The sequence below is a fragment of the Lynx canadensis genome, chromosome E2 (assembly GCF_007474595.2).
Source record: "Lynx canadensis isolate LIC74 chromosome E2, mLynCan4.pri.v2, whole genome shotgun sequence".
Taxonomy (NCBI): Eukaryota; Metazoa; Chordata; class Mammalia; order Carnivora; family Felidae; genus Lynx; species Lynx canadensis.
The window spans coordinates 51,654,235-51,682,104 of record NC_044317.1 but is presented as its reverse complement, the minus strand read 5'-3'; the positions used below and the strand labels follow the sequence as shown (position 1 = coordinate 51,682,104).

Sequence of the window (27,870 nt, the reverse complement as noted above, 5' to 3'; positions counted from 1 at the left end):
CAGACTTTCAACCTGAGACAAGAAATGGAGGGAGGGCACACCACAGCTTCGATTAGGAACTAGAGTTTGAGGCTTTTATTTTTTTTTTTTTTAAGATTTTATATTTAAGTAATCTCTACCCCCACGTGGGGATCGAACTCACAACCCCGAGAGCGAGAGTCACACGTGCCACTCACTGAGCCAGCCAGGCATCTGGGGTTGAGGGATTTTAAGGTCTGCTAATGTAGTCCTATGTGTCTATATACTTACGTTCTGTATTTTCTCATAACGAGTGTGGATTTTTTATTTTTTTTAAATTATTTGTTTACGTAGGCTTCACACCCAGCACGGAGCCCAACATGGGGCTTGAACTCATGACCCTGAGATCAAGACCTGAGTTTGAGCTCAAGAATTGGATACTTAACCGACTGAGCCACTCGGGCGCCCCATGAGTGTGGGTCTTTTAAATTAATATAGATTGTTTCTTAGAACAGTTTTAGGTTTGTAGAAAATTGAGCAGATGCCTTAAATGTTTATTTACTTTTTTTTTTAAATTTTTTTTTTAACGTTTATTTATTTTTGAGACAGAGAGAGAGCAGGAAAGGGGGAGGGTCAGAGAGAGAGGGAGACACAGAATCGGAAGCAGGCTCCAGGCTCCGAGCCATCAGCCCAGAGCCCGACACGGGGCTCGAACTCACGGACTGCGAGATCGTGACCTGAGTTGAAGTCGGACGCTCAACCAACTGAGCCACCCAGGCGCCCCAATGTTTATTTAGTTTTGAGAGAGAGAGAGAGACAAAGAGAGCATGAATGCGGGGGGCGGGGTGGGTGGAGAGGGAGGGAGACACAGAATCTGAAGCAGGCTTCAGGCCCTGAGCTGCCAGCACAGAGCTCTATCGATGCGGGACTTGAACTCACGAGTTGTGAGATCATGACCTGAGCTGAAGCCGGAAGCTTAACCTGAGCCACCCACGTGTCCCTCTCCTGTTAACGCTTTACGTTATTATGGTACGTTTGTTGTAATTGATGAGCCAGTATTGATGCATGGCTATTAATCAAAGCTTATGGTTATACTAAGGTTTCCTCCTCTGTGTTTTACAGTTCTTTTGTTTTCGACAAATGCTCATGTTATGTATTCACCATACACTATCATATAAAATAGTTTCAGTTCCCTAAAAATCCCCTGTGCCTTACCCCCTCCCTCCTCCCTGAGCCTCTGGCAACCCACAGTCTTTTTCTGTCTCTGTTGTGTTGCCTTTTCCAGAATGTCAGAGAGCTGGACTCCTACAGCGTGTAATTTTTTCGGATCAGTTTCTTTTACTTAACAGTATGTGTGTGTGGTTTTCCCGTGTCTTTCCATAGCCCCGTGGTTCATCTCTTTTTTTTTTTTTTAATTTTTTTTTTTCAACGTTTATTTATTTTTGGGACAGAGAGAGACAGAGCATGAACGGGGGAGGGGCAGAGAGAGAGGGAGACACAGAATCGGAAACAGGCTCCAGGCTCCGAGCCATCAGCCCAGAGCCCGACGCGGGGCTCGAACTCACGGACCGCGAGATCGTGACCTGGCTGAAGTCGGACGCTTAACCAACTGCGCCACCCAGGCGCCCCTCATCTCTTTTAACCAATGAATAAGACTCCATTGTCTGGATGGACCCCAGTTTATTTGTTTACTAAAGGCCATCTTGGTGCTTTCTATTTGTGTGTGTGTGTGTGTGTGTGTGTGTCTGTCTGTGTGTGTGTCTGTCTCTGTCTAACTTCATCCGATATCTCTTTGCACTAACACACTTTCGAAAGCAGCATTTAATAGCTTTCTAATTTGGTTGCCAAGTAGATTATTAATTGAATTCCAAGGCCCCAAGAAAAGGTTGACCAAGGAGCACCCCTCTTGGGGGTGCCTGGCTGGCTCCGTGGGTGGAGCATGCGACTCTTGATCTCCAGGTTAAGTTCGAGCCCCATGTTGGGTGTAGAGATTACTTTTATTTATTTATTTACTTACTTACTTACTTATTATTTTTTAAATATTCATTTTTGAGAGAGCAGGGGGAGGGGGGCAGAGAAAAAGGGAGACAGAGGACCTGAAGTGGGTTCTGTGTCGACAGCAGAGCCTGATGTGGGGCTCGAACTCACAAGCCGAAGTCTGCCGCTGAACTGACTGAGCCACCCCGGCGTCCCTAGACGGCATCCCCTGGACAGCGTCCCCTATAAATAAACAGATGGATCGATAGGTAGATAGATGTGGGCATCTTGGTGGCTCAGTCGGTTCAGCGGCAGACTCTTGATTTCAGCTCAGGTCATGATTTCAGTTTTGTGAGTTTGAGCCTCATGTCGGGCTCTGTGCTGACAGCACAGAGCCTGCCTTGGGATTTTCTCTCTCTGCTCCTCCCCCACTTGCTCTCGCTCTCAAAATAAATACATAAAAAGGCGCACCCCTGTTGCCTACCAGGCCTCCTTCCCAAATGAGGTTGCATATCCCTGGGCAATAGCCCTTTCTCTCCCCTCCCCAGTTCTTCAGGGATCGTGGGGTCCGTGTTTCTAAATTTTCTTTCAAGCCGTGGCCCTTTTTGAAGAACAGAAACGTCTGAGCCCACCGCCCAGCTCTCGCTCGTCTGGGAACCAGTGCCCCGAGTGCTGGGGGCTGGTGTGTCGCCGCCGGGGTGGCAGAGGCCCCCAGACAGTGCATCAGTTAAGGGAACAGCGGGGATCTTGGCAGTCCGGGCCCAGGGCCCCGGGGCCGCCTCACGCCCTCTCTCCATCAGTCCCACCAGCAGTACCCCCCGTCGCACACCACGTCCCTGCCCAAGAAGGCCTACTCCAAGATGGACAGCAAAGGCTACGGCATGTACGAAGACTACGAGAACGAGCAGTACGGGGAGTACGAGGGCGACGAGGAGGAGGATATGGGCAAGGAGGACTATGACGATTTCACCAAAGAGCTGAACCAGTACCGGCGCGCGAAGGAGGGCAGCGGCCGGGGCCGAGGTGAGGCCCTGCCGCCTCTGGGGGGGCGGGGGGGAGGGGGTCCGAGCAGATCCGCGGCGGGGGCTCGGGGTGCAGTGTGGGGCCCAGTGCTGCCGAGCCTCCGGTGCGGGAGGAGAGACCGGCAGTGGTTTCGGTGCAGGGGTGAGTACAGGGGAAGGGCAGGGGCTGCACACGCAGGGCCCTGAGAAGAAGCCCCAGTGCTAGGCCTGTGCTTGGGACACAGCCAGGCTGGCGGGAGGCGGGGAGACGCCCTCGTGGCTGAGGGTTGTTTTCTTCATTCACTTCCTGCTCAGCTGTGAGGAGCGAGAGAAGGGACAGCTTGTCAGATACAGGCCAGGGTAACGGACAGCTGGCTGCCCCAGCCTCCTCCCCACTCCTCCCAGCTCCTATCACCCAACAAGGTGTGCAGCCTCTGAACCTTGAACTGTGGCAGTTAGGAGGTGAGGGAGGGCGGAGCACCGGAAACCATCTAGAACTGGCTCCTGCCTGCGAGGTTTTGCAACCCACAAGGGTTCCTGGGACCTTATAGCTCAGCAGTACTTAGCCCTGACTAAGGCCCAGCTTATTGTTAGAGTGGCTGCTCATTCATTTTCTTGGCAAGTCTTCCCTGGACACCTCCCTGGACAAGCCCTGCTCTTTGGGGAGATTCTAGACCAGTGCCGTCCGATAGAAATACAGTGTGGGACACCTGGGTGGCTCAGTCAGTTAAGTGTCCAAGTTAGGCTCAGGTCATGATTTCATGGTCCATGAATGCGAGCCCTGCATTGGGATCTGTGCTCACAGCTCACAGCCTGGAGCCTGCTTCACCTTCTATGTCTCCCTCTCTCTCTCTACCTCACCCCACTCGTGTGTGCGTGCTGTCTCTCTCTCTCAAAAAATGATTAAACCATTTAAAAAGAAAAAATATAACACAAATCACCGTAGAATTTAGAATTTTCTGGCAGTCCCATTGAAAAAATAAAAGGAAACAGATGAGATTAATTTAAATTTTTTTTATGTTCGTCCATTTTTTTTTTAAATTTTTTTTTTTTAACACTTATTTATTTTTGAGACAGAGACAGAGCATGAACACGGGAGGGGCAGAGAGAGAGGGAGACAGAATCTGAAACAGGCTCCAGGCTCTGAGCGGTCAGCACAGAGCCCGACGCGGGGCTCGAACTCACGGACCATGAGATCATGACCTGAGCCGAAGTCGGCCGCTTAACCGACTGAGCCACCCAGGCGCCCCTGTTCATCCATTTTTGAAAGAGCACAAGCAAGGATGGGGTGGAGAGGGGGCGGCGGGGGATACAATCTGAAGCAGGCTTCAGGCTCTGAGCTGTCAGCACAGAGCCCGATGCGGGGCTTGAACTCATGAACCGCGAGATCATGACCTGAGCCAAAGTTGGATGCTCAACCGACTCAGCCACTCAGGCGCCCCAGATGAGATTAATTTTAACAGTTTATTTTATTTACCTCATATTCTCCAAATCTTACTTTAACACATTATCCAAACAGATAGATGTGGTATTTTATGTTATGCCTTTCTCTCTCTGTTTTCTCTCTCACTCTCTTTTTAATGTTTACTGCAATTGTATTTTTTTGTTAATGTTTACTTATTTAAAAAAAATTTTTTTTGACATTTATTTATTTTTGAGAGACAGAGCGTGAGCAGGGGAGGGACAAAGAGAGAGGGAGACACAGAATCTGAAGCAGGCTCTAGGCTCCTAGTTGTCATCACAGAGCCCGACGCAGGGCTTGAACTCACAAACCGTGAGATCATGAGATCATGACCTGAGCCGAAGTCCAATGCTTAACCGACTGAGCCACCCACGTGCCCCAGTGTTTACTTATTTTGAAAGAAAGAGAAATTGTGTGTGTGAGCAGGGGAGGGGCAGGGGCAGGGGGTGGGGGGAGAGAATCCCAAGGAGGCTCCACACTGACAGCTTGAAGCCATGAATCTCAAAATCATGACCTGAGCCAAAACCAAGAGTCAGGTCCTCAACCGACTAAGCCACCCAGGCACCCCCGCTCTTTTTCTTTTCCTTTTTTTTTTTTTAAATGATGTTCTGTAAATCCAGTGTGTATTTCACCCTTGCAGCATCTCTTAGTTTGGTCGTGTTACAGGGGCTCCGTAGCCACAAGTAGCTAGACAGTGAGTGCAGCTTTCAACGCACAGATGCCCTTGTGGCTGTGTAGTGAGTGCCATAGCAGGTGCACATCCAGAATGCTGAGGGGACCTGGGCTGGGAACCATGGGACCTTCTGCCTGGAGCTGCTAGGAAGGCTTGGGGAGGAGGAGGAAATGACCGACCTCGGGGGTGGAAAATGGGCTGCCTTCTCTCCTGCTGGGGGCATCTGCTCACCATCTGAATCACCCTGCAGGCAGCCGAGGCCGTGGCAGGGGCTACCGGGGCCGAGGCAGCCGCGGAGGATCTCGAGGCCGAGGCATGGGCAGGGGCAGCCGTGGAAGGGGCAGGGGCTCCGTGGGAGACCACCCGGAGGACGAAGAAGACTTCTACGAGGAAGAGATGGAAGTAAGCTCTCCTCCAGTCCCGGGAGAAAGTGGGGGGCTGGTGGGCGCTTTTGGGGGAAACCTTGGAAACAGTGGAAGGAAAGCATCGGGTGGCAGTTCTCTGTGTTTCCACATTCGTTTCTTATTTCGGAATAGAGGAAACCTTCACATGGTTCAAAATTGGAAGGGTACCAAAGCTGTGAAAACCTCTCCCCACTACTGCTGCCCCCGGCAGCTTAGTTCCCATCCCTGGAGACAAGTCTCCTGAGTGCCTTCTGGAAATGTTTGATGCCTTTGCAGTCAGGTGCTTGTTTATTCACGCCCCGCTACACACACGCACACAGCTTCCACGTTCATTGTTCTGTCCCTGCCCGAGACCTTTCCCTGGTGGTCCGTTGTTACAGCCACAGCTGTCTTGTGTAGGAGGAGCCCTGTGGGATTTACCTGGGGGGAGGGGAGAGGAGTTGTAGGGGTGAAGACAGTACCAGAGGTTAGACACCCCCCTCCACCTGAGGCTGTCGCATGTAAGAGGGGGCATAAGCAGGTGGCCTTGGGTGGGTCATCTGCCCTTCTGAATCTGGCGTTCAGCCAAATAAAAAGGCGTAAGGGGACAGAGAGCACAGTTAGGGACAGTGCTCGTTGTTCCCTGCACGCCACCTGCTTCTCTCTTCCTTTCTGGAACCCTAGTATGGAGAAAGTGAGGAGCCGATGGGAGATGAGGACTATGACGAGTACTCCAAGGAACTGAGCCAGTACCGCCGGTCCAAAGATGGCCGAGGACGAGGTGGGCAGGGGGCCCAGGAGGTGACGGGTCGGCAGGGCTCCTTCCGGCAGCTGCTGCCGGACCGGGATCCTGGGGAGAGGCAGCAGGTGAACGCCATCTCTCTCCCCTGCAGGGTTAAATCGAGGCCGTGGCCGGGGTTCCCGAGGTCGAGGGAAAGGGATGGGCCGGGGTCGCGGCCGAGGTGGCAGCCGAGGAGGGATGAACAAGGGCGGAATGAATGACGACGAAGACTTCTATGACGAGGACATGGGCGTGAGTTGACCCTTCATTCGGATCTGAGATACTTAGCCGAGGCCCCCTTCTCGGACTTTTCCTTTTCTTGAACAAGTTGGCCTCTGAGGCCTGTTCATCCTCCTGCTCCCGTCCGCTCTTCTCCATGGGACAGATGAGCTCTCGTCAACTCTCATGGTGGGTGTGCTGCTGGTGAGACCCTCTGTTTTTAAAACCACATCTCTGTAGCACCTGCATCTCTGAGGTGTGGAAGGTTCTAGGTGACCCATCCAGGCAGCCTGGAGAGTTTGCCCTCTGGGAGGTGGATGTGTTCCTGCACAGCTGTGTGGTGCCCTTCGGTGGCCCACAGCTCCGAGTGGCAGAACTTCTCCTGTCCGTGCCAGCGCCCCCTGCCTTGGGGCTCACACCCCTCACGGCCATGACACTGCTCTTGTTACCAGAAGACGCTTCTGTCGGAATGCTCGTGCCCACCGGCCGACTTCTGTCACTCCCTCGCAACCCGCCTCCCCCAGCCTGCGTTGTCCCCCCAACCCTTCCTTTTCACTCCCCTTTATGCTCACACTCTGTGTTCCTGACAGGATGGTGGCGGGAGCTACCGGAGGAGCGACCATGACAAGCCCCACCAGCAGTCCGACAAGAAAGGCAAAGTCATCTGCAAATACTTCGTGGAGGGGCGGTGTACGTGGGTAAGGGGCCAGTTACAGTGCCTGGCTGCCGGAGCAAGGCAGCCACCTCACGGAGGATGCTCAGGCCTCTGGGAATGTTCTAGAAGCCACACTAATTGGGGGCGGTGGCCGGGTAAGGGTGGAAGTGATCGCCTACAAGAGATGCTGGGGAAGACGCTCTTGCAAAGATGTAACATGCTCTGGTGAAGTTACTGGGCTTTAGCGTTGGAAAGGGAATTTGTTACGACCTCTAGATAAAAAGGCAGGTGGGGTGAAGCAGGCCAGCCTTGAATTTCACAGCAGAGTTCAATACTAGAAGGTGGGCCGATGACTGCAGAGCTCTGAGGGTGTAACCCGGTGTGAGTGCCGCCAGCCTTGTATTCAAGTGCGATGGCAGTGGACAGACAACGGCACACACATGCCCAGGAAATGCCGCACCGCATGATAAGTCTTAGGAAAAACTGTGCATTTCGAACAAACACGAACAAATGCGTACACGTGTAAAAAACGCTCTGTGTTACAGTTTTTGATTCATATTATTTTTAGAAGCTTGTAATACATCCAACGAAAAATGAGTAGCCACTCCTGAGAGTAAGGGGAAACAGCCATAGGACAATTTCTATATTTTGTTCACCCGGGTGTTGTGTTCTGAGTGTGTCTGTGGATAATGGAAAATCAAGCCCCACCAGCTTAAACGCTCAGACATTGTTCCTCTGAGGTGAGGGATGTTGGTGCCCTGGTCAGTGGCACCCTGGGGAACTCAAGCTCCTTTCTCCTTCCTACTTTTAAGAATATCCGCCATCTTTGCCGGTCCCACAACGGCTGCTGTGGCTCCGGGCGTCCCATCTAAGGGCTGAGAGGAAAGATGGGTGAAGGAGTTTGATTTTTCTTTTAATTGAAGCAGTATTGTCCTCCCTCGGGGACATTGGCTTATATTTCATCGGCCACAGTATCTATCTCCACACGAGCCTGGAGGATGTGTGTATAGCCGGGCACGTTCTTCCCAAACAAAACGGAGGTTGCGTTAGGAAGGAAGAAGCGTGGCCGTCATGCAGCAAATGGTGAAAAATAGTGGCTGCAGGGAGGGAGAGGGAGAATAAGAACAAAGCGGTGCGGGGCAGCGGAGCGGAGCCTGGATGAACGGGGACGTGGGGCGGGGAGGCAGGGCCCGAGCAAAGGGAGCGCAGCTTTGTCAGAACTTTCAAGGTGGTGGGAAGCCACGTCGTGAGCCCTCCCTGCCCTGTTGGGGCGGGGGGGGGGGGGGGGGCATGCGTCCCTGCCATTGGTCCCTCCATGCTTCAGCGGTGACAGAGGAGGACTTCCCCTTGCAGGTGGGCGTCGGCGAGGGCTTAGCGTGGCCCCCCCTTACCTTTTCCCGCCTCTCTTCCAGGGAGACCACTGTAATTTTAGCCACGACATCGAGCTACCAAAGAAGCGCGAGCTGTGCAAATTTTACATCACCGGCTTTTGTGCCAGAGCCGAGAACTGCCCCTACATGCACGATATCCTTTGGCGCTCACGCGTGACCTGCCGCAGCGTGCAGGACCTCCCCCGTCCTCCCCGGTGACGGCGGCTGGCCCGCGCCACCTGCGCTGGCCCTCCGCGCCTGCGCTCCGTCCGCCTCTCCGGGCGACCCCTCGCGGTCTGTCGCGTGGCAGAGGTGCCGTCCCTGTCCTGCAGATGAGTGAACTAACCACTCGCGTCCGCTCTCTTTACGGGTACCCTCGAGGCCGTTTGTAGCGCCCTTGTCTGTTCCCTTCCTGCGACTTCCCCAGTTGGCCGTGTGGCCTTGGGCAAATCCTCGACCTGAATCATTCCCGGGGAGTCAGGACCTGCGGACGCGGCCCCGAGGCCAGCGTGGTGCGGGCAGGAAGCCCTCCGGAGGGAGAGTCCTGAGAAAACGGGCTCTTGTTGGGTCTGCTGCGAGCACGTCATGCAGCCCCCGAGCGGGTCACTTCACCTCTCTGGGTGTCCGTTTCCCCATCTCCAAAACAGAAGGGGCAGGATTCCACGCTCGGGTGGGTTCTGTGACACGATACGTTTGCCTTAACGTGCCCGTGAACGTGATTTCCCATGTAAGTTGTACCACACGACGGGGAACTGCATCAACGGGGACGACTGCATGTTCTCCCACGACCCCCTGACCGAGGAGACGAGAGAGCTCTTGGATAAGGTAATGTTTGGGGGTAATGTGGGGCCCAGCTGCCTCCAGGGGAACCAGGAGGTGCGCCTCCCCTTGACCTGGCGCGTCCATCTGGCTTCTGTGCGGGACCAGAATTCCCACTTGCCTTGATCTGGAGCTGGGCCGTCTGAGGGAGAGAACGGGGGCTGTTTTCTCTGCGGGGAGAACTGAGGTGCTCTCGCGTGTATCTTCTCTCCAGCCAGGGCGGTTTTTGTGGCGGGGCGGCAGGAGGAGGGGGGCAGCGGTGTGAAAGGAACGTTGCTTGCAAACACATCTTGCGTTGCTTAGCCATCTTTTAGAGAGAGCCCATGATGCACAAGGAGGAGAGTGAAACTTGGGTGGGTTGTATTTTGATGGAAACGTCAGATGCTTCCTCCTAAGACTTAAGGATTCCGTTACGCAGCTGACAAAGTGCAGGGTAATTGGAGGTTCTCAGGAGAGAGCGGCTTCTCCCATGCTGTGCCAGGCCTTCCTCCCCAGCCAGGCGATGTTTGAGACTCATCCTAGTATCTGTTGTTCTCCCCGATGAGTCATGAGGACTCTGGGGGGCCCAGGTTCCTGTCTTGGGCTTCCTAACGCACTAAGGGAACGGGTGAGGGAGAACACAGGTCCTTTCAGATGAAGGCTTTCGTGCCTTCTAGTTCACAGCAGGTCTGAGAGCTTTGGCCGGTTTTTTGAGAATGGAAAGGATCGAGTCTGAGTAGCACATGAGGCAGCTTCTGGAGTCCGTCAGTACCGCCCTGTTTCTGGTGGGGTCCAGGTCTGCCTGAGGGGTCAAGGGTGAGCACTGCACGAGCAGAGCAGGGAAGCACCCCAGTGCTCACGGGCAGTGCCGTGGGAAGAACTCTCCCCTTACCAGGCCCTCTGGGAAATCTAGTATCCTAGGAATAGGGTTTTGTAATGAGAAGCTTGTCTAGAGTCTGTTTCTCTGACAGGGTAGGGAGCGGGGTAAGCAGTGGCTTCCTCTCACGAGAAGAACTGAACAGTGACTTGCCGAGGCCTGCCCCCTGCTGGAGGTTCAGAGCTGGTGCTCTAAACCAGTGCTGTCCAAGTAGGAGCACAACCGAGCCACCGGTGTCCTTTCACATTTTCTGGAAGCTATGTTAAAGTAGAAGGAAACCTAGAAAAGTTAATTTCAGGCAGTTTGTCTTATTTAACTTGGCATGTCTGTGTTCAGAATGTCGTTTCAGCAAGTGATAACGAAAAACGTGAGACGTTTTGCATTATCGTTCTTGTTGCTATTGTGTCTTTGGAATCTGGCGCTTATCTTCTGCTTAGAGCCCCTCTCCGTTTGCACCAGCTGCATTTCAAGCCTCAGTAGCCACATGTGGCCAGTGACCATTGCCTTGCACAGCCCAGCTCTAAACGCCCTAGTAAAAACCCAAAGCAAACCAAGATGGTACATTTCAGCTCCCCGTTACAAACGTTTTGAAAGCATCGGTATCCTCCCCAATCTAAAAACTAAGTCTCAGTGGGTTAAAAATGAGTGTTGACGGACACGTGGGTGGCTCTGTCGGTGGAGCTTCCAATGCTTGATTTCAGCCTCAGGCCACGATCTCAACGGGTCATGGGATCGAGCCCCACTTTGAGCTCTGTGCTGACACTGCAGAGCCTGCTTGGGATTCACTCTCTCCCTCTCTCCCCCATTCGTTCTTTCTCCTTCTTTCTCTCTCTCTCAAAATAAATAAACTTAAAAGATGGTGGAAAAACCATACCAGAGTCAAATTTGGGTAGTCAGAAAGTAAAACTCAAGATGAATTTTAAGGACCCGGTTAACCCAGATGAAGGCATCGACCACTCCTTCTTGCCCAGACAGCTGCAGCTTGTTGGCCAGGGTTGGGGCCTGGAGCTTCTGGGCGGCCCCCGGGTCCACACCGTGGTGCCAGTCGTGCCTGGGCCTTGGCCAGCCTCCCCTGAGATGCCTGCGCTCTTTTTCTTCCTTCCTTCAGCTCTGTTTTCCCACTTCGCGGACACCTTTCTGTCCGTCTAGACACGTGTTCCCAGCCATCCGTTCCACATTTGGAAGCATGCTTGCTCCTCCACCCAGATTTGTCTGTTAGCAACATTCTGCCCCATTTGCTCCTGTTTTATTTTATATATGTGTGTGCACGTTTGTTTTTGTTTTTTTTTCCTCCTTGAACCATTCGGGAGTAAGTTGCTCACGTTTTGGTTCTTTACCCTGAAGTCCTTCCTCACGCTCTATTTTTTTATAGTCAGGTTTGGCAAGGTATAGTTTGTATCCAGTAAAATTCCTCCCATTTAGTGTAAAGTTCTATGAGTTCTGACAAACACAGAGTCATGTAGCCATCCCAAAATGTAGATTGAGGAAATTCAGTCTTCCATTGCCCCCAAAACCCTGCCCCTATAGACTCAGTGCTTCTCCATTTTCCAGACTTTGGCATCGCTGCTCTGTTTTCTGTCTCTATAGTTTGTGTTTTCGAGAATGTTCTCTGAATAGGCGTATCCAGTAAAGAGCTTTTAAACACACGTACGTGTGTGCATAACCTCTTGAATCTGCTTTTTTCCACCAGGCATAGTGCATCTGTTGAGAATAGTTGTTGAGGGTAGTTCATTGCTATTTGTTGGTGAGTACGAGTCCGTTGTATGGATGGTCTTAAATTTGTCTAGTTATCAACGGAAGAAGATTTGGATTGTTTCTAGCGTGGGGCAGAAACTTAAGAATTTTCTAGCCAGCCAACCGACACAAGCTGATTTCTTTGCCTTGATGAGCCTTGGCTCACGTACCTTTGCGCGTCTGTGGGTGTGAGTGCCCTTTGCCGCTAAGAGGCTGCTCTGAACTTTCGGAAACTCTTGGCCTCGGTCAGGATCCATCCTGGTAGGGGAGGGGCCTGGTGTGTCTCGTCTGATGGAAAGGTCCTGGGAGTGCTCGTCTTTGCAGGCGGAGAGGTCCAGAGGGGATGCGCAGGAGGTCTGGAACAGACGTGTCCCTCTCGGCGTCTCTGAGCAAGGGCTGTACGGTTTGGGTTCGGCTTTCCTGGTAGGAACGCGGTTTTAATGTGTTTTATGTGTCACCGTCCTGCCCTCTGATGTGGTTCGGCGCCTGCTTTCGCAGCGACGTGCGTGGCTCAGGGTGGGAGATGGAGGGTAGAGAGACGAGCGCAGGGAGCTGGTCTAGACGTGGAGCTGGGAGCTGGCGAGGGGTGAGGGGAGCTGAGTCCTGCAGCGGGGGGGGCCGCGTCCTCCAGCTGGCCAGTAGGTTGGGACGGGAGACTCCCACGTGGCGTGGGGCCCTGGTGGCCGAGACGCTGCTGGTCCCGAGTAGCGCCCGGCGCATGCGGGCTGCTGGGCCGGCGCCGGCAGACGCTAGTGAAGGCGGCGCACAGGCTCGCTCTCCAGAGCCCATGGTCTAATGGAGGAAGGGACGCTGGCCGGGTGTTCCCGACTGTTAAGTGGTACAGAGAAGCGCACGCGACAGGCATGTCTGGTCTCCAGAGGCCATCAGAGGCTGGTGGCAGGAGGCGACCCAAAGAAAGAGCAGCCGTGGGGCAGAGGAGGCAGCGCTTGCAAGGAGGGAACGATAGGGCGTCTGGGTGTGAGCTCGGGAGGCCAAGGGAGCGTGACCCCTCCGGTGGCCAGAGCTTGCCACCCCCTCCACGGGAGGGGAGGAAGCTGAGGTCAAGGTTGTTCCTGGTTAATGAGGTATAACCTTGTTAGGTTCTGCCTTCTGCCTGAGGGCATCGAGTTGCCGATGACGGAAGGACCTAGCTTTGTGATTGATGTGTGCTAGGTCAGTGTGCAGGGGACGGTGGGAGGGAGACCAGAGACCAGGTAGGAGGCTGGGGCAGAGTACTGGCCAGAGGCAGCGGGGCCCAGGACAGAGGGCGGGTGGGCCGCTTGGGAGGTCCAGGCAGTAGCTTGGGAACAGTGTGTAGGAGTGAGACCCCAGATCGTGGCTCGGGGTTCAGGAAGTAGAGGGGGGTCCCTCACTCAGAGAGCCACGCTTGTGGCCAGTGGAGAAGGCACGTGGGGTGAAGTGTGCCCGGGTGGAGCTGAACACCTACCCGCAGCTCTCCAGATGGAGGAGTCTCCCCAGCCCCGTGCTGGCACTGACTGAAGGCTTCGGGGTGGGCAGGGCCTTGGAGCCGGGGGGGGGGGCGGGGGGGTGGAGGCGGGGTGCCGGGGAGACCCACTGGAGAGGAACATCAAAGAGCGGGGTCAGGGTGGCCAAGGCTTTAACTCTCTCATCCCCCCACGCGCCCCCCCACCCCTCACCCCTCCCATCCTCCGTGGTCCTGATGTTAACCGGCTGTTCTCTGGAGCCCAGGGAATGCAGGGGGGAGGTGCATTTGTCTGTTTTCCTTGCTCATCTATCCAACAAATGTGCGTCCGTGCCTAGCTTCTGCCGGGCACCGTCCTGGGCCCTGGGGGACGCGGTGGCGAGGAGACGGGGTCCAGTCATTGGGCAGATCCTGATGATGCACCGGGGTCGCGGAAGTGGAGGGAATGTACAAGGAGCCCAGAGGCTCTGCAGACAGGCTGCCATTCACGGGAGCCTCAGTGAGGCAACCCTGTGCTGGTCCCAAGGTGAGTGGTAGGAAGAAAAGAGTGAGAGGCACGTGCTGAGCAGGGGGACACAGCACAGGCAGCAGCCACGTGCTCGGTCGAGAAGCAGAGGGGGCCCAGGGGCCAGTACACCGGGCGGGAAGTGGACCGAGCGTCAGGGCGGTGAAGCATGCAGGGCCGGGGCCTGCCTTGCCACTGAAAGGCACTGCTGGTTCGGGGCAGGGTCGCCCACACCGTCCCAGGCACCTGTTAAGATGCGGTTCCGGTTCAGCAGGCCGCCCTGTGCTGCTCGTTCACTCTCAGACCACGCCTCGAGTAGCGGGGCTCTAAGGGACAGATGTTTTCTGTCAATTGGTTGTTCGAGTATTCCGGCACCCTTGAAGCCATGTTCCTCCTAGACCCTGCTGTCCCCAGGTGCAGGTACCATTCCTGACAGGAGAGAGAAGAGCCAAGACCGGCCTGACACGCACCTGGAGACCCTGCTCCCACCACCCACGCTCCCGCCATCACTGCGGGGGGGGGGGGGTGGTCTTGAGCGGTGCTGGGGCTGGGATGCTAGCTGCTAGCTGCTGAAGCATCTCTGAGCCCCATGTTAGGATCCACGAAGGCATCTGTGCTGAGGTCCCTAAGGTGGCCCTGGCCCAGGTTCAGTCGTTTACTGGCGGGGGGCGGGGGCGGTCCCAGGACCAAACGTGTAGCCACAGTGGGCCAAGGCTGGAGAAACCAGGCGTGAGCGTCCAAGAGTCCTTGCCCCGTGGAGTCACAAGGACCATGCTTAATCCTCAGGTTGTGACAGCACTTGTGGAATGTTCTATACCAGGGATGCCCAAGGGACTCAGTGCTCAGGGTGGCGCCTCTGCCTGGCGTGTACCAAAATTCCAGAATCCCAGAAGGAAAGGGTGTGTTTCGGCAGAAAGCATATCATTTATATAAACAGTTTGGGCACGGGACAATAGGGTATTAGGTATAAAGTAGGTGACACGTGCTACAATGTGGGTATGAGAGAGCGCAAATGGGGGAGGGGTGGGGGAGGCGGGGACAGAGGATCCGAAGCAGGCTCCGCGCTGACAGCAGTGAGTCTGACGTGGGGCTCGAACTCCTGAACCCTGAGATCATGACCTGCGCCGAAGTCTGACCATCAACCGACAGCCACCCAGGCGCCCTGAACCTGGCAAACGTGTTGAGCGAGAGAAGCCAGTCGCAAAAGGCCGGGCAGTGTATGCTTTAATGAACTCTCCAGAATAGGCAGGTCACAGACATGGCAAGCAGATTAGTGGTTGCTGGGGCCCCGGACGAGGGGGAAGGGGAGTGACTGCTAATAGGTATGGGCCCTCCTTTTGGGGTGATGGGGAAGTTCTGGAACCAGATAGAGGTGGTGGTTGTACATCCTCATGACTACTTAATGCCATTGAATTGTACAGTTTAAGGGGAGAAAAACAGGTGTCTTTTTTTTTTTTTTTTTAATTTTTTTTTTTCAACGTTTATTTATTTTTGGGACAGAGAGAGACAGAGCATGAACGGGGGAGGGGCAGAGAGAGAGGGAGACACAGAATCGGAAACAGGCTCCAGGCTCTGAGCCATCAGCCCAGAGCCCGACGCGGGGCTCGAACTCACGGACCGCGAGATCGTGACCTGGCTGAAGTCGGACGCTCAACCGACTGCGCCACCCAGGCGCCCCTGGGTGTCTTGGTGCAAACAGGAGTGTCTGCCCCCTTCCCTGCCCCAGCTGGTCACAGAGCAGAGGCAGCAGTGGTGTGGGATGATGACTTCCGTGCCTCGTGGCATGATGGTCGCGGGGTCCTTGTGTTTTAGGGTTCTCAGAAAGTTCAGTTTTCCCGCGCGGGAGGCCTGGTCCCTACCTCATCCCGGTCTATCCCCCCCCCCCCCCCCCCGCTTTGTTCTCACCGGCAGATGTTGGCTGATGACGCAGAGGCGGGCGCTGAGGATGAGAAGGAAGTGGAGGAACTGAAGAAGCAGGGCATCAACCCCCTGCCCAAACCCCCCCCTGGTGTGGGCCTCCTGCCCACCCCTCCTCGGCCCCCCGGCCCCCCGGCCCCGACCTCTCCCAACGGCAGGCCCATGCAGGGCGGCCCCCCGCCCCCGCCCCCACCTCCTCCTCCGCCTCCCGGGCCCCCCCAGATGCCCATGCCTGTGCACGAGCCGCTGTCCCCACAGCAGCTGCAGCAGCAGCAGGACATGTACAACAAGAAGATCCCCTCCTTGTTTGAGATCGTGGTGCGGCCCACAGGACAGCTGGCTGAGAAGCTGGGTGTGAGGTGAGTGCCCCGGGGCCCCAGATTCCGTCTGGTGGGGCTGGTCTGGCCTCAGCCAGGCTCCTCTGTGCCAGGGGTCTCACTGCGAGCCTGGTCTGGAGCCCTCCGTGACCATCCTCACGGATGCCACCGTGTCTCCTCGAGGGCATGGCTACCATGCATGCTTTGCAGCCCCTCACAGGTGCATTTCTTCCTCCTAGGTTCCCTGGACCCGGAGGACCCCCGGGGCCAATGGGCCCCGGGCCCAACATGGGCCCCCCGGGGCCAATGGGGGGCCCAATGCATCCCGACATGCATCCCGACATGCACCCGGACATGCACCCTGATATGCACCCCGACATGCACCCCGACATGCCGATGGGTCCTGGCATGAACCCTGGCCCACCCATGGGCCCCGGTGGCCCCCCAATGATGCCCTATGGTCCTGGAGACTCCCCACACTCTGGAATGATGCCCCCCATCCCGCCATCTCAGAACTTCTATGAAAACTTTTACCAGCAGCAGGAGGGCATGGAGACGGAGCCTGGACTCATCGGGGACGCAGGTGCGCGGGGGGCCGGGCGGGGGCTGGGAGGGGCCGCTGCGGCTCGTACAGGGGAGTGTCATCGGGGACTTGGCTTTCCTCCTTGGTCCGAGTCTTTGGAAGCATGAATCCGACTTCATCTCTGTCCCGTGAGTGGTTGAACGTTTTCAGTGACGGGATTCACCACCCCGTTGAGGTCGAAGGGAGTCCTGTGACGTGATGAGTCTGGTTTACTTGATTGTCGCTTGCTCTGCCTGGAAGCCCGAGGGGCGGGTGCGGGGTGGCATTGGGCTTTGAGGCCAAAGCGCCTTCTCCGGTGTGGGCTCCTTCTGGACGGTCCTTGGCTTGGAGCTGCTGGCGTTCTATCGACTGACCGTCTTCCTTCCGTCTTTCCTTCCCTCCTGGCTGAAACAAGAATGCGTCCTGGTAACAGCTTCAGTGTCTGACAGGGTGCTGGCCGGCCCATGGCGCTGCATCCCTAGGAGGTCACATGCCGCCTTCGGGAAGGCTGGGATGTGCCCACTGCTGCCAGGCCTGGGGTCAGAGCAAGCAGGGCAGCCGTAGGCCTTGCCTCAGCTGCATTTTAGTTCAGGGAAGCAGACAGGAGACGTGTAAATAAACACATACGCTCGTTTCAGCAGAGATCGTTTCTCGAAAAAGTAAAACGGAGAGCTTGTGGCAGAGGCAGGTTGGGAGTGGCTGTGCCGCGTGGGGATGGCCAGCAGAGGCCTCTCTGAGAAGGGAGTGAGTTGGGATGTGAAGGGTAAGAGGCCAAGGGGCAGAGACCCCGGTCCGTCGGCTCGGTTGAGAAAAGTAAGGGCAGCCGTGTAACTTGGGAAAGGGAAGGGACAGAAGTCCCAGCGTGGGGACTCCGACGGCCCCGGTGAGGTGGCCTCATTGGAAGAATGGTAGGGTATAGGCAGAGGCATTCGAGGGGGTGGATAGTAGGGGTTGGAGTGGAATCAGGGAAGTTTCTGGAATGCTATGGAGTTGTCCTGGGCAGAGCTGGCCGTGACGGGGCAGGAAGTAGCGAGTTTGGAGAAAACACCGTGGGGCCTACATTCCTCCTCGTGCACATGTTATAAGACAGGAAGGGGCAAATGGTGACGCCGGCCTCGAGGCAAGGTCACCTGGGCGGATGCTCACGCCGTCCCTGATGCCGGAACGTCCTGCTGGAGAGAGCCGAGTTGTGGGTGCTGAGCACCCACAAGAGATCACTTCAGCCGCCCTGTTAAGCAAGAGATGCCCATTTGACAGCCGTGGGGAAACTTCGCGGGGCATCAGGGAGACCACCAGGCTGGGGGTCAGTGTGAGCCTCCCGCGTCTCGGTGGTGCTCGGAGCCACGGAGCAGTGTTTGCGGCAAGGAGCGGGAGCTTTGCAAGCGGGAGTGAGAAAGGCAGGCTGTGTGAGGGAGGTGCCGTGGTTCCCACGGGCCCCTCCTCCTTTCGTAAACGTGTAGAACGTGCATGGAAAAAGGCCTGGGCGCGGAGGAAAACCAAGTCTGGCGAGCTGTTCACAGTAGGTGCCTCTAAAGTAATTCAGCCCCTATTTCCTTATCCGGAAATCTATGCATTTGAAGTGTGCCCGCCCAGTGGTGGTTACTATATTCAGTCGTACGGCCGACGAGTAGTTTGTTCTGTGCAGGGGCTACTGGGACTGTTGTTCACGGCGTGTGCCCGGCACCGCTCTAGGCTCCTGCCCCATAGTGCAGGTTTGCCCACGAAGTTCAGGGGCTAGAAGAGGGTGGCCTTTCACTTTTTCCTTCATATGCTTTGCGTATGAAATATTTACAAATCGTGTTAAGCCTTTTAGTTTCTATTAAGTTACAGATTATCCTCTTGGTAGCACTGGCCACATTTCAGATGCTCAGTAGCCCCGTGGAGGATAGTGGTAGCCAGGTCGCACTGTGCAGATACGGAATATTTCATCATTGCAGAACGTTCTATGTGTGGGGCGGCGCTGACTACGCGTTCTCTGTCTGCACACACGCACGCATGCACACACAGTCCCCACGTGCAGCGGGCCCCTGCCTGCCCTTCAGGAGTGAAGGCAGACCCCGACCCTCGAGCCCTGTGCTTCCTAGACGCCATGTGAGAGAGACACCCCCCCGCCCCCCGCCCTTAAATGCAACCGCACACTCGTGAGCATTTGCAGAGTTCAGGACCCCGTAAAGGAGGGAGGGAGAAGGAGGAATCACCCGTGAGCCTCTGGATTGACATGTGGCCATAGCAACATTTCAGTTATTTCCTTTTATTTACAAGTCTTTGGTCACCGTGGCCGAGCTCATATTACGAGCTCTCTACGAGATGCAGTGTTTTTCTTTTCTGATTATTACAAAGAAATCATAAAAAGAGGGCGCATGGCCGGTGTAGTCGCAAGAGCGCGTGTCTCTTGATCTTGGAGTTGTGAGTTCAAGCCTCACGTCGGGGGTAGAGCTTACCTAAATAAATAAAACTTAAAAAAAGAGGAAGAAAGAAACCATAAGCTGAATGCCCCTCACCGGTAATTAGAACAGATCAGAAGCACGTGGGGGCCCCTCTCTCCCGAGTCTCGCTCCCAGAGGACTGTTTTCTGTCTGTCTGCAAAGCCTTTTCGTTGCATTTTGTAAACATCTGTACGACGTTGCGTCTTGTTTTCACTTCATGAGCATTTGCCCGCCCACATCACTAAATCGTGCTGTGAACCCCATTTTTCAGTGGCTGCATCCTGGGTGGGGACACCCCCGTTGGCTGCTCCGTCCCTTGCTGTTGGGCCTTCTGTGGGGACCCTCCTGGGGAGGGTAGGAAGGGACGGGCTGCACATCGTCACCCATTGCCATCAGGGGGTGGGGGTTCTCCAGCTAAGGGCGCGCAGGTGGGATGGAGCTGGTGCCGCAAGGCCCTTCCCGACACGAGCCCTCGGTTCTTCCCTGCCACAGAGGACTACGGGCACTACGAAGAGCTGCCGGGGGAGCCTGGGGAGCACCTCTTCCCCGAGCACCCTCTGGAGCCCGACAGCTTCTCTGAGGGAGGGCCCCCAGGCCGGCCGAAGCCGGGCGCCGGTGTCCCCGACTTCCTGCCCTCAGCCCAGAGGGCCCTGTACCTGAGGATCCAGCAGAAGCAGCAGGAGGAGGAGGAGAGAGCGAGGAGGCTGGCTGAGAGCAGCAAGCAGGACCGGGAGAATGAGGAAGGCATGTGTCCTCCCCAGGGGCAGGGGCTTCCCCTGACAGGCACAGGCCCCCCAGGCCGCTGTGCCGTGGAGAGGTGGGGAAGGCCTAGCTGGGTTTTGTGTCGGAAAGGAGCTTGTGGCCAGAGAGGACCGTGGAGCCGGGCTGGAGCCGCTGCATCGCGTGTCCCTGAGGAAATTGGAAGTCAGGGCTGCCTTTCTGCATCTTGGGGGTCGAGAGAGACCCTGATCCCATTGAGGAGGGCGGTGGGCTGGTCCCTGGAGGAGACAGCAGCCGACAGGATTTCCCTTCTGAGCCCTTAGAGAGGAGGCTCACCGCTCTCCTTTCCCTAGACCATGCTCTCAGGAAGTCAGCAGATGACAGCCAGTTGCTGACATAAACCAGTAATAAGCACAGTCCCAGCTGCCAGGTCACTTGGTGCCACACAGCGGATCTGATGGCATCCAGCCCAGGAGGAAATGGGGCGGACAAATGGTGTCTAGAACCAGGAGCTGGAGCCTGGGAGCAGGTGGGGACAGTGGGAAGAGGGGGCCACACCCTCCCTCGGTGGCTCCGGTGTCACCTGCCCAGAAGGTTGGACTTGGGCCAATTTCTGAGTCTGCCCACCTGGCCCCGTCTCTTACCAGCCGGTGACTGCCCTTCGCCGGGATATGGTAACGCTTCGAGGGGCCTGGGGGCCAGTGTCTGTGAGCCCCAAGCGCAGAAAGAGCGGAGTCAGTGCTAGGTGCTCCCAGGCGCCCAGGGCAGGGCCTGCCATGCTGGGACCTGAGCCCATGGCAGGTGAGGACGAGGTGTCGGAGCCCCGGGCTGGGATCCTGAGCTCAGTCCTCGCTCTGCCCTCGATCTCAAGGTACCGTCCATGCCTCCGCTTTCTCGTCTGTCAAACGGGCGTGATAGTAACACTGCCTTCTGGGTGGTCATGAGAATTAATAAGATAGAGCACATGGGGAAGGATCCAGAAACAGTAGCCAGTGATCTCCCAGGCTTGGTGCTCAGCCCACCTGAGTTTCGTGGCTGTTCGTAGCAGCCCGCAGAGGGAGGGGTTTTTAGGAAAGGAGAAACTGAGGTTCTGAGAGGTAAGAGGCAGAGGAGCCGTTCACCCAGTGGGCCGCTGTGGGTCTGCGGACTGGTGGCGGTGGCGGTGGCCGCTCGGTGGCCGCTCATCTTCCTGTACCTCTGTTCTTGCTCAGGTGACACCGGAAACTGGTACTCAAGTGATGAGGATGAGGGCGGGAGCAGCGTCACCTCCATTCTTAAGACCCTGAGACAGCAGACGTCCAGCAGACCCCAGGCTTCCGTCGGGGACCTGAGCAACAGCGGGCTGGGGGATCCCCGCCTCCAGAAAGGACACCCCACGGGAGGCCGGCTGGCCGACCCTCGCCTCAGCCGGGACCCCAGACTCACCCGCCATGCCGAGGCTTCCAGCGGGTCTGGCCCAGGAGACGTGGGGCCCTCCGACCCTCGGCTGGCTCGCTCCCTGCCCAACCCAAAGCCCGAAGGCGGCCTTCATTCCAGCCCTGCAGGCCCCAGCGGCTCCAAAGGGTCTGGACCACCCCCTGCGGAAGAGGAGGAAGGGGAGCGGGCCCTGCGGGAGAAGGCCATGACCATTCCCCTGGACCCTCTTCCTGGGCCCCCGTTGCGGGACCCACGGTCACAGCTGCAGCAGTTCAGCCACATCAAGAAGGACGTGACCCTGAGCAAGCCGAGCTTCGCCCGCACTGTGCTCTGGAATCCTGAGGACCTGATCCCCCTGCCCATCCCCAAGCAGGACGCGGTGCCCCCCGTCCCCGCAGCCCTGCAGTCCATGCCCACCCTGGATCCCAGGCTGCACCGTGGCTCTGCCACGGGACCTCCCAACCCCCGACAGCGCCTGGGCGCCTCCACAGACCCCGGCGCGTCCAGCTCCAACCTGCCCGACTTCGAGCTCCTCTCTCGCATCCTTAAGACTGTTAATGCCACCGGCCCCTCGGCGGCCCCTGGCTCCAGCGACAAGCCCAGTGACCCCCGGGTGCGGAAGGCACCTACCGACCCTCGGCTCCAGAAACCAGCAGACTCTGCTGCCTCCTCCCGGGCTGCCAAGCCCGGCCCCGCCGAAGCACCCTCTCCGGCCGCCAGCCCCAGCGGGGAGTCCTCCCCACCGGCCACCGCCCCCTATGACCCCCGAGTGCTGGCTGCCGGCGGGCTGGGCCAGGGCAGCGGGAGTGGGCAGAGCAGCGTGCTGAGTGGCATCAGCCTCTACGACCCCAGGACTCCCAACGCAGGTGGCAAAACTGCGGAGCCAGCCGCTGATGCGGGCACCCAGCCCAAAGGCCCTGAGGGCAATGGCAAGAGCTCGGCCGCCAAGGCCAAGGAGCCTCCATTCGTCCGCAAGTCCGCCCTGGAACAGCCTGAGTCCGGGAAGCCCGGTGCAGACGGGGGCACTGCCACAGCCACAGACCGATACAACAGTTACAACCGCCCCCGGCCCAAGGCCTCCGCGGCCCCCACCGCCACACCGGGTGCCCCGCCACCAGAGGGCGCCCCGCCCCAGCCTGGCGTGCACAACCTGCCCGTGCCCACCCTCTTTGGGACTGTGAAACAGACGCCCAAGACGGGCTCTGGAAGCCCATTTGCTGGCAACAGCCCAGCCCGCGAGGGCGAGCAGGACGCGGGGTCCCTGAAAGATGTTTTTAAAGGCTTTGACCCCACTGCCTCCCCCTTTTGCCAGTAGTGTTAAGCTGGAGTCAGGCGCTCCCCGCACCCCACCCTTCCCAGGGCAATATTTAAGGGTAGCAACCAGAGTTGGGAACTTGGGGGGAGGGGGGCTCTGGGTGGTTCCCCCCCCTTTTTTTTCTCTCCCTCCCCTTTTCTCTCTTTCTTTTTTAATAGTACTTCTTTGCAACATATAAATTGTATATAACCATTTTCAGTCAGTTCCGGTCAGTGCTGCGGGGCTCCCAGGCTCCCGCCAAGGAAACCTACTTGTGCACATGAACAGTTGGGAGTCCCCGGGGCCTCAGCCCCAGCGGGCCCTTCCTCTGGCCAGCTCAGTTATCAGGGAGTCTCTGAAGGCTGGAGCCCCAGTCTGGTGGCTGGAGGTCCAGTGGGTTTTCTGGGCAAAGCTGGGCCCCTCCTCCTCCCCAACCCCCCCCCCCCACCAGCCCACACCCGAGGACAAAGGGAACAGTAGGTGTCAGAAGGCACTGAACGCTGCTCACCCCGTGTGAGCGAGGAGAGATGAAGCCGAGACCGTGGGCAGACCCTGCGTCGAAGCAGGTCCAGGCATTTCTAGAACCCCATCCCCTCTGCAGTGGGCCGGCCCCGACGACCCACTTCAGGGGCCCGAGGAAGGAAAGAATTTGAAAGAAAGGCAGAGAGCCCTTGGAAGCTGTCTGAGCTGGGAGAGGCACAGCCATTTCTGCTCCCGTCTCCTGTGGATTCGCACACCGGCTTCCCTGCTGCCCTCCGTCCAGAGTTCGTCCTCAGACCTGTGCCCTCCGCCCACGTCAGAAGACTCCAGGGTGAGAGACGAACCTGGAGACGGCAGGGCTGGTGTGGGGCGGCATCCCCCAAAAGCTGCCTCCAGGAGGCAGCCTCCGCAGACCGCGTGTTTTCTGTCAGTATTAGCTCTCGTTTTGTCCCGTCGCGGCCACGCCGTCCTCCCCTCAGGCCGGGGTCTTTCCTGGTCCCCCGAAGCCAGAGCACCCAGTGTGCCGGCCCCAGCCCCTCTGGGGACAGCTCAAGGATCCGTGGCATGGCCGCTCCGCCAGGCTCCCGACAAGAGCCCCGGGGGGTTCTTGCGAAGTGTTTCTGTTCTCCGCTTGCTTTGAACCTCCTCCCACCGCGTCTGATGTAGGGCCCGTGGTTTTAGTGTGTTTTTCTTCCCAGCTAACAGGTGCACGGGTTCAGAGGTATGTCACAGTGTTGGATTTGGGGGGCTTGAGGAAAGGGCAGGAGACTAGCCAGGGCAGGGTGGGGGGCCGCTGGGCCTTCTCTAGGAGAGAACCGGCAGGACCCCCGCTTGCAGGTGGAGGGCGTGGAACCAGAAGCCTGCATCCTGCTCCCCTCCTCCGGCTGAGCCGGGATGGGAGCAGAGACATCTGCACTGGACTCCCCCCACCTGCCCCAGGCCCCTGGCTGAGGTCCAGCCCCATCCACAGAGCTCCAGAAAAGGCTCACCCTGTGGATGGGACCTGGGGAGGCCGGCCCATGGCTCCGGGGTCCTTCCTACCTGTGCATAAGCAGGTGCTGGCCATCTCTTGCCTTGCTCTTGTCCCATCACCCCGACTGCCTTGCTAAAGGCCCCCATCTCTTTCTTGCTAATAATGAAGAAAACTGGTGATCCGGCCAGAGGGTTCTCCTCCCACCTCCTTGGGGTGGGAGGTGAATGAGGCTCCTGTACCAAACCCCTCTCCCCCGGAAGAAAAACTGTCCAGTTTGGGGCCAGAAGCACGGGTGGGAAGAGGCAGCCCGCAGGGTCAGTGCGCCGTGATCAGGTTGGTTTGGTTCGTCTCTGTCTATTTCGTTTTGTGGTTTTTAAACAATCATTAGTGAGATTTTTCTTCAGCCACCGGTGTTGGCCTTGAAGCAAAGGGCTGCAGCCCTTGATGTTTGTAAAATAAGTAAAGATACACAGTGTGGCTGTGGGTTTTTTGTTTTTTGTTTTTTGTTTTCCTTCTCTCCCTCCCTCCTTTGAGAATTTTCTTTTGTAAAAGCAAAATTAAATACTTTTTTAAAACCGAAATCTGTGGATGAAATAGAAGCTGGAACCCTCCTCTAGGAATATTCAGCCTAAGAACCTCACGGGACTATGAATTCCCCCCAAAATTTTCATTTGCCATCAGGCCAAGCTTTTAAAAACAAAATGTTCTCTAACCAGGATTGTAACAAAAGTGTAAATATTACTTCAGAGTTGAAAGTTGATGGTGCAAATATGTATATAACGTACTGTATTTTTACAATGATCATCGCATGACTGTCCCAGCTCCCTTTTTGTACTCCTTCTCTGTCTTCCAGAAATGTCACCTGCCCTTTCTCCTGTGGTCTCTTAATCCAATAATTGTATTACTGCCATTAAAGGATGCAGTTATTTTAAAAATCCTGCGGTCTCGCCTCTCTGTGCCGCTCCCACCATCCCCCACCCTGGGAATGAGAAAACCTGGATCGGTTCTCGTGGTGGCCGGCCCCCAGGGTGACATTCGTGATGACCTCATGGGATCGGGGCCTCCGAACCGCCTCTGCTTTCTTCAGTGGTTGGCACCTGCCTCCCACGGTTCCTGAACCCCCGCTTTGGGCCAGTCCCTGCATTCAGAGATACAGCGGTGAGCTGCACGGCCCTGCCCCTGTCCAGCCCACGGAAGGGGCCAGTGTGAACTTGCAAGACCCCCAGGCTGGCTCCTGGGGATGCGCCAAAATGGGAGCCCTGACTAGCACAGACTAAATGCGTGCGTCTCCTCACAATTCATATGTTGACACCTGTTTTCCCGCCCCCACCCCCACCCAATGCCATGGTATCGGGAGGTGATGAGGTCAGGAGGGTGGAGCCTTTCCGCTGCTTGCTGGTCTAGGCTGCTAAGCTCTAAGTTCATGTCACCAACCTCAGGATGCGATCTTTGAATTTCTTCCAATTCATCCATTACTGAGTAAGGTTGATTTCACCTGCAACTCAAAGTTCCCAATTCCCCTTGGCTTCAACAGCCAGGAGTCCAGCATTTCTGGAAGGTCAACAGGGCAGTTCAGGGTTGGTCAGCTTGGAGTGAGTTGTGAATTCACACAGGTCCTGACCGGTTTTCAGACTGTCGGTCACCCCCTTGTGATCGCAAGATGGCTAGAGCGCCCGACAGCCTTCGCCTCAGCCAAGTGTGGGAGCGAGGAAGGAATTCTGTACCTTCTCAGGAGCAAGGGAACAGTTCTGGAAGTCCCTCAGGACCCTTCCTGTCCGGTCTTGTCAGCCAGGATCAGATTGTGCCCGTCCTGTGTTGGTCCCAGGGAAGAGGAGAACAGAAGTCTTGTGTTTAGTCGTTAACAACGACAAAGATCCAGCATCCTGAGGCTGAGCCCGAAAGGCCCTGTAAGGTGGGGGGAGGCACAGGGGTTGACAGTTACAGTGACAATACAGCCAGCAGTCACGCATGGGCACGCACCCATGGTGCATCAGATCCTGTCGGCGACCCTGGGCTCCTGCTGAGGCGACCCACCGGCCTGGGGCAGGGCCCTGCAAGGGGAAGGGAGCTGGTGCCTGGGTCACGTTGGCAGGTCCTGGAGATCCTCGAAGGCAGTGTGCTGCAGACACAGGGAGAGAATCTGGAGAGTCTGTGTTCAAGTAAGGTAGTGACATGGTCATGCAGACCGGAGCCTAGAACCTTCTTTCTCACGGGCGTAGGAAAGGGATTGGCTAGGGCAAGCCTGCTGGGATGACAAAGCAACGGGAGCAGGCAGTTGGGGAGCCAATAGACTTGAGACTTGGTGGGGGGGGGGGGGTTAGGGGTCGGTCACAGTCACACGTGGTGGGTGACCGCGAGGGATCAGAGAAGATGTCTGGTCAGCCCAGTGGAAGGCAGAGATGGCACCTCAGAGGAGGACGTGGTCTGGGAACTGGCCAAAAGCAGCTGTGGTCGCAGGCTGGGGGACTCCTGCACAGAGCTGGTCAGGAGAGTTGCAGGAACGGGGTGGCATCTCCAGAAGTGCATGAAGCCCTGAGTATCAGTGTTGGAGGAAGAAATGGAGCCTGAGGACAGAAGTGGCCATTGGGCACCCGCTGGTGATTGAGGCCAAGAGCTGTGTCAAGAGCCTTCCACTTTCACCCAATTCCTGGGGCATTAGGACCGGCAACCATGCCAGGTTGTCCTCAGGCACCTGGCCCCGCCCACGGCCTGGATTCCACAGGTGTGAACATGGTGCCATACACGCTTTATCACAGTTCAGCCATCTGCCCATCCCCCTCTCCACCCATCCATCATATTTGGATGCATTTCAAAACAACTTGCAGACATCAGAACACAGAGTTCAATATTCACAGTCTTTTTTTTTTTTTTTTTTAATGTTTATTTTTGAGAGAGACAGCAAGAGGAGGGTAGGGACAGAGAGAGAGGGAGACACAGAATCCGAAGCAGGCTCCAGGCCCTGAGCTGTCAGCACAGAGCCTGACGCGGGGCTCGAACTCACAGACTGCGAGATCATGACCTGAGCCGAAGCCAGATGATTAACCGACTGAGCCACCCAGGTGCCCCTAGGATTACTTTTTTTTAAATGTTTATTTATATTGAGAGGAAGAGTGTGCTTGAGCGAGGGAGGGGCAAAGAGAGAGGTAGAACGAGAAAGAGAGAGAGAGAATCCCAAACGCAGAGCCTGACAGGGGAGGGACTTGAACTCACAAACTGTTAGGTCAGGACCTGAGCTGAAATCAAGGACCAGATGCTTCACCGACTGAGCCACCCAGGTTCCCCGGTGAGGATCTGTTAAGACTAGTATAGAAACAACTGTTTTAAGATGGGGAGTGTATCAGTTGTGTAAGTAAGGATGGGCAAGGTTATGCTGCAGAAACACAAACTCCCAAATCGCAGTGGCTCATTCATGGGTCGGCCGGAAGCTCTGCTCATCATAGCCACTGAGGAAGGGACGCGCGCTGAGGCTCCGCCCCTGAAACCACTTGGTGAGGGAAGGCTGAGGATAGCACCCCCCCCCCCAAGCCCTTAACTGCTTCTTTCCCAAAGCCATGGACTTCACATCTGTTGCGTTTCATTGGCTAAAGCGGGTTCCAGCCAAACTTCCAGGGGTATCGGGAGGTGCTATTCCGCTGTGGGGCCGGAAGACGGACAACTGGAGCTGCTTGGAGACCAGCGCTACTGCCTCCACACCAGCCCTCCCAGGTTCTCCCAGGCATCCTCCTTGCCTGCAGGGGTCCTGCCACGGGCTACAGTAGCCAGCTGAGGAAGTATGGTGGCCTGGAGAAGGTGTCTTCCACTGCCCGGGAGCGTCGCTCACCCAAAGCGCCAGCACCTGAAATTCACCGCGACATTTGCATGGAGGCCACGCCCCGACAGGCCGCTCCAGCCAATGAGTGAGTGGGGTGGGGCTGGGGATGGCGTTCTC

The 27,870-nt window shown here is 56.6% G+C and overlaps 1 protein-coding gene across 7 annotated transcripts in view; it reads left to right on the top strand.

The window, feature by feature from the left end:
- Positions 1–24,879, top strand: part of ZC3H4 (zinc finger CCCH-type containing 4) — a 45,023-nt gene extending 20,144 nt beyond the window's left edge. For 6 of the 7 annotated variants that reach the window (XM_030299228.1, XM_030299227.1, XM_030299230.1 and 3 more), the window contains 11 exons: positions 2,736–2,958; positions 5,322–5,473; positions 6,139–6,235; positions 6,348–6,487; positions 7,045–7,152; positions 8,522–8,633; positions 9,195–9,304; positions 15,749–16,113; positions 16,311–16,654; positions 19,552–19,803; positions 20,991–24,879. In XM_030299228.1, the coding sequence (XP_030155088.1) occupies positions 2,736–2,958; positions 5,322–5,473; positions 6,139–6,235; positions 6,348–6,487; positions 7,045–7,152; positions 8,522–8,633; positions 9,195–9,304; positions 15,749–16,113; positions 16,311–16,654; positions 19,552–19,803; positions 20,991–22,510 (3,423 nt within the window). In that variant the 3' untranslated portion in view covers positions 22,511–24,879. The remainder of the gene's footprint in view (positions 1–2,735; positions 2,959–5,321; positions 5,474–6,138; positions 6,236–6,347; positions 6,488–7,044; positions 7,153–8,521; positions 8,634–9,194; positions 9,305–15,748; positions 16,114–16,310; positions 16,655–19,551; positions 19,804–20,990) is intronic. The other variant, XM_030299229.1, reaches the window with a different exon arrangement.
- Positions 24,880–27,870: the final 2,991 nt, after the last annotated feature.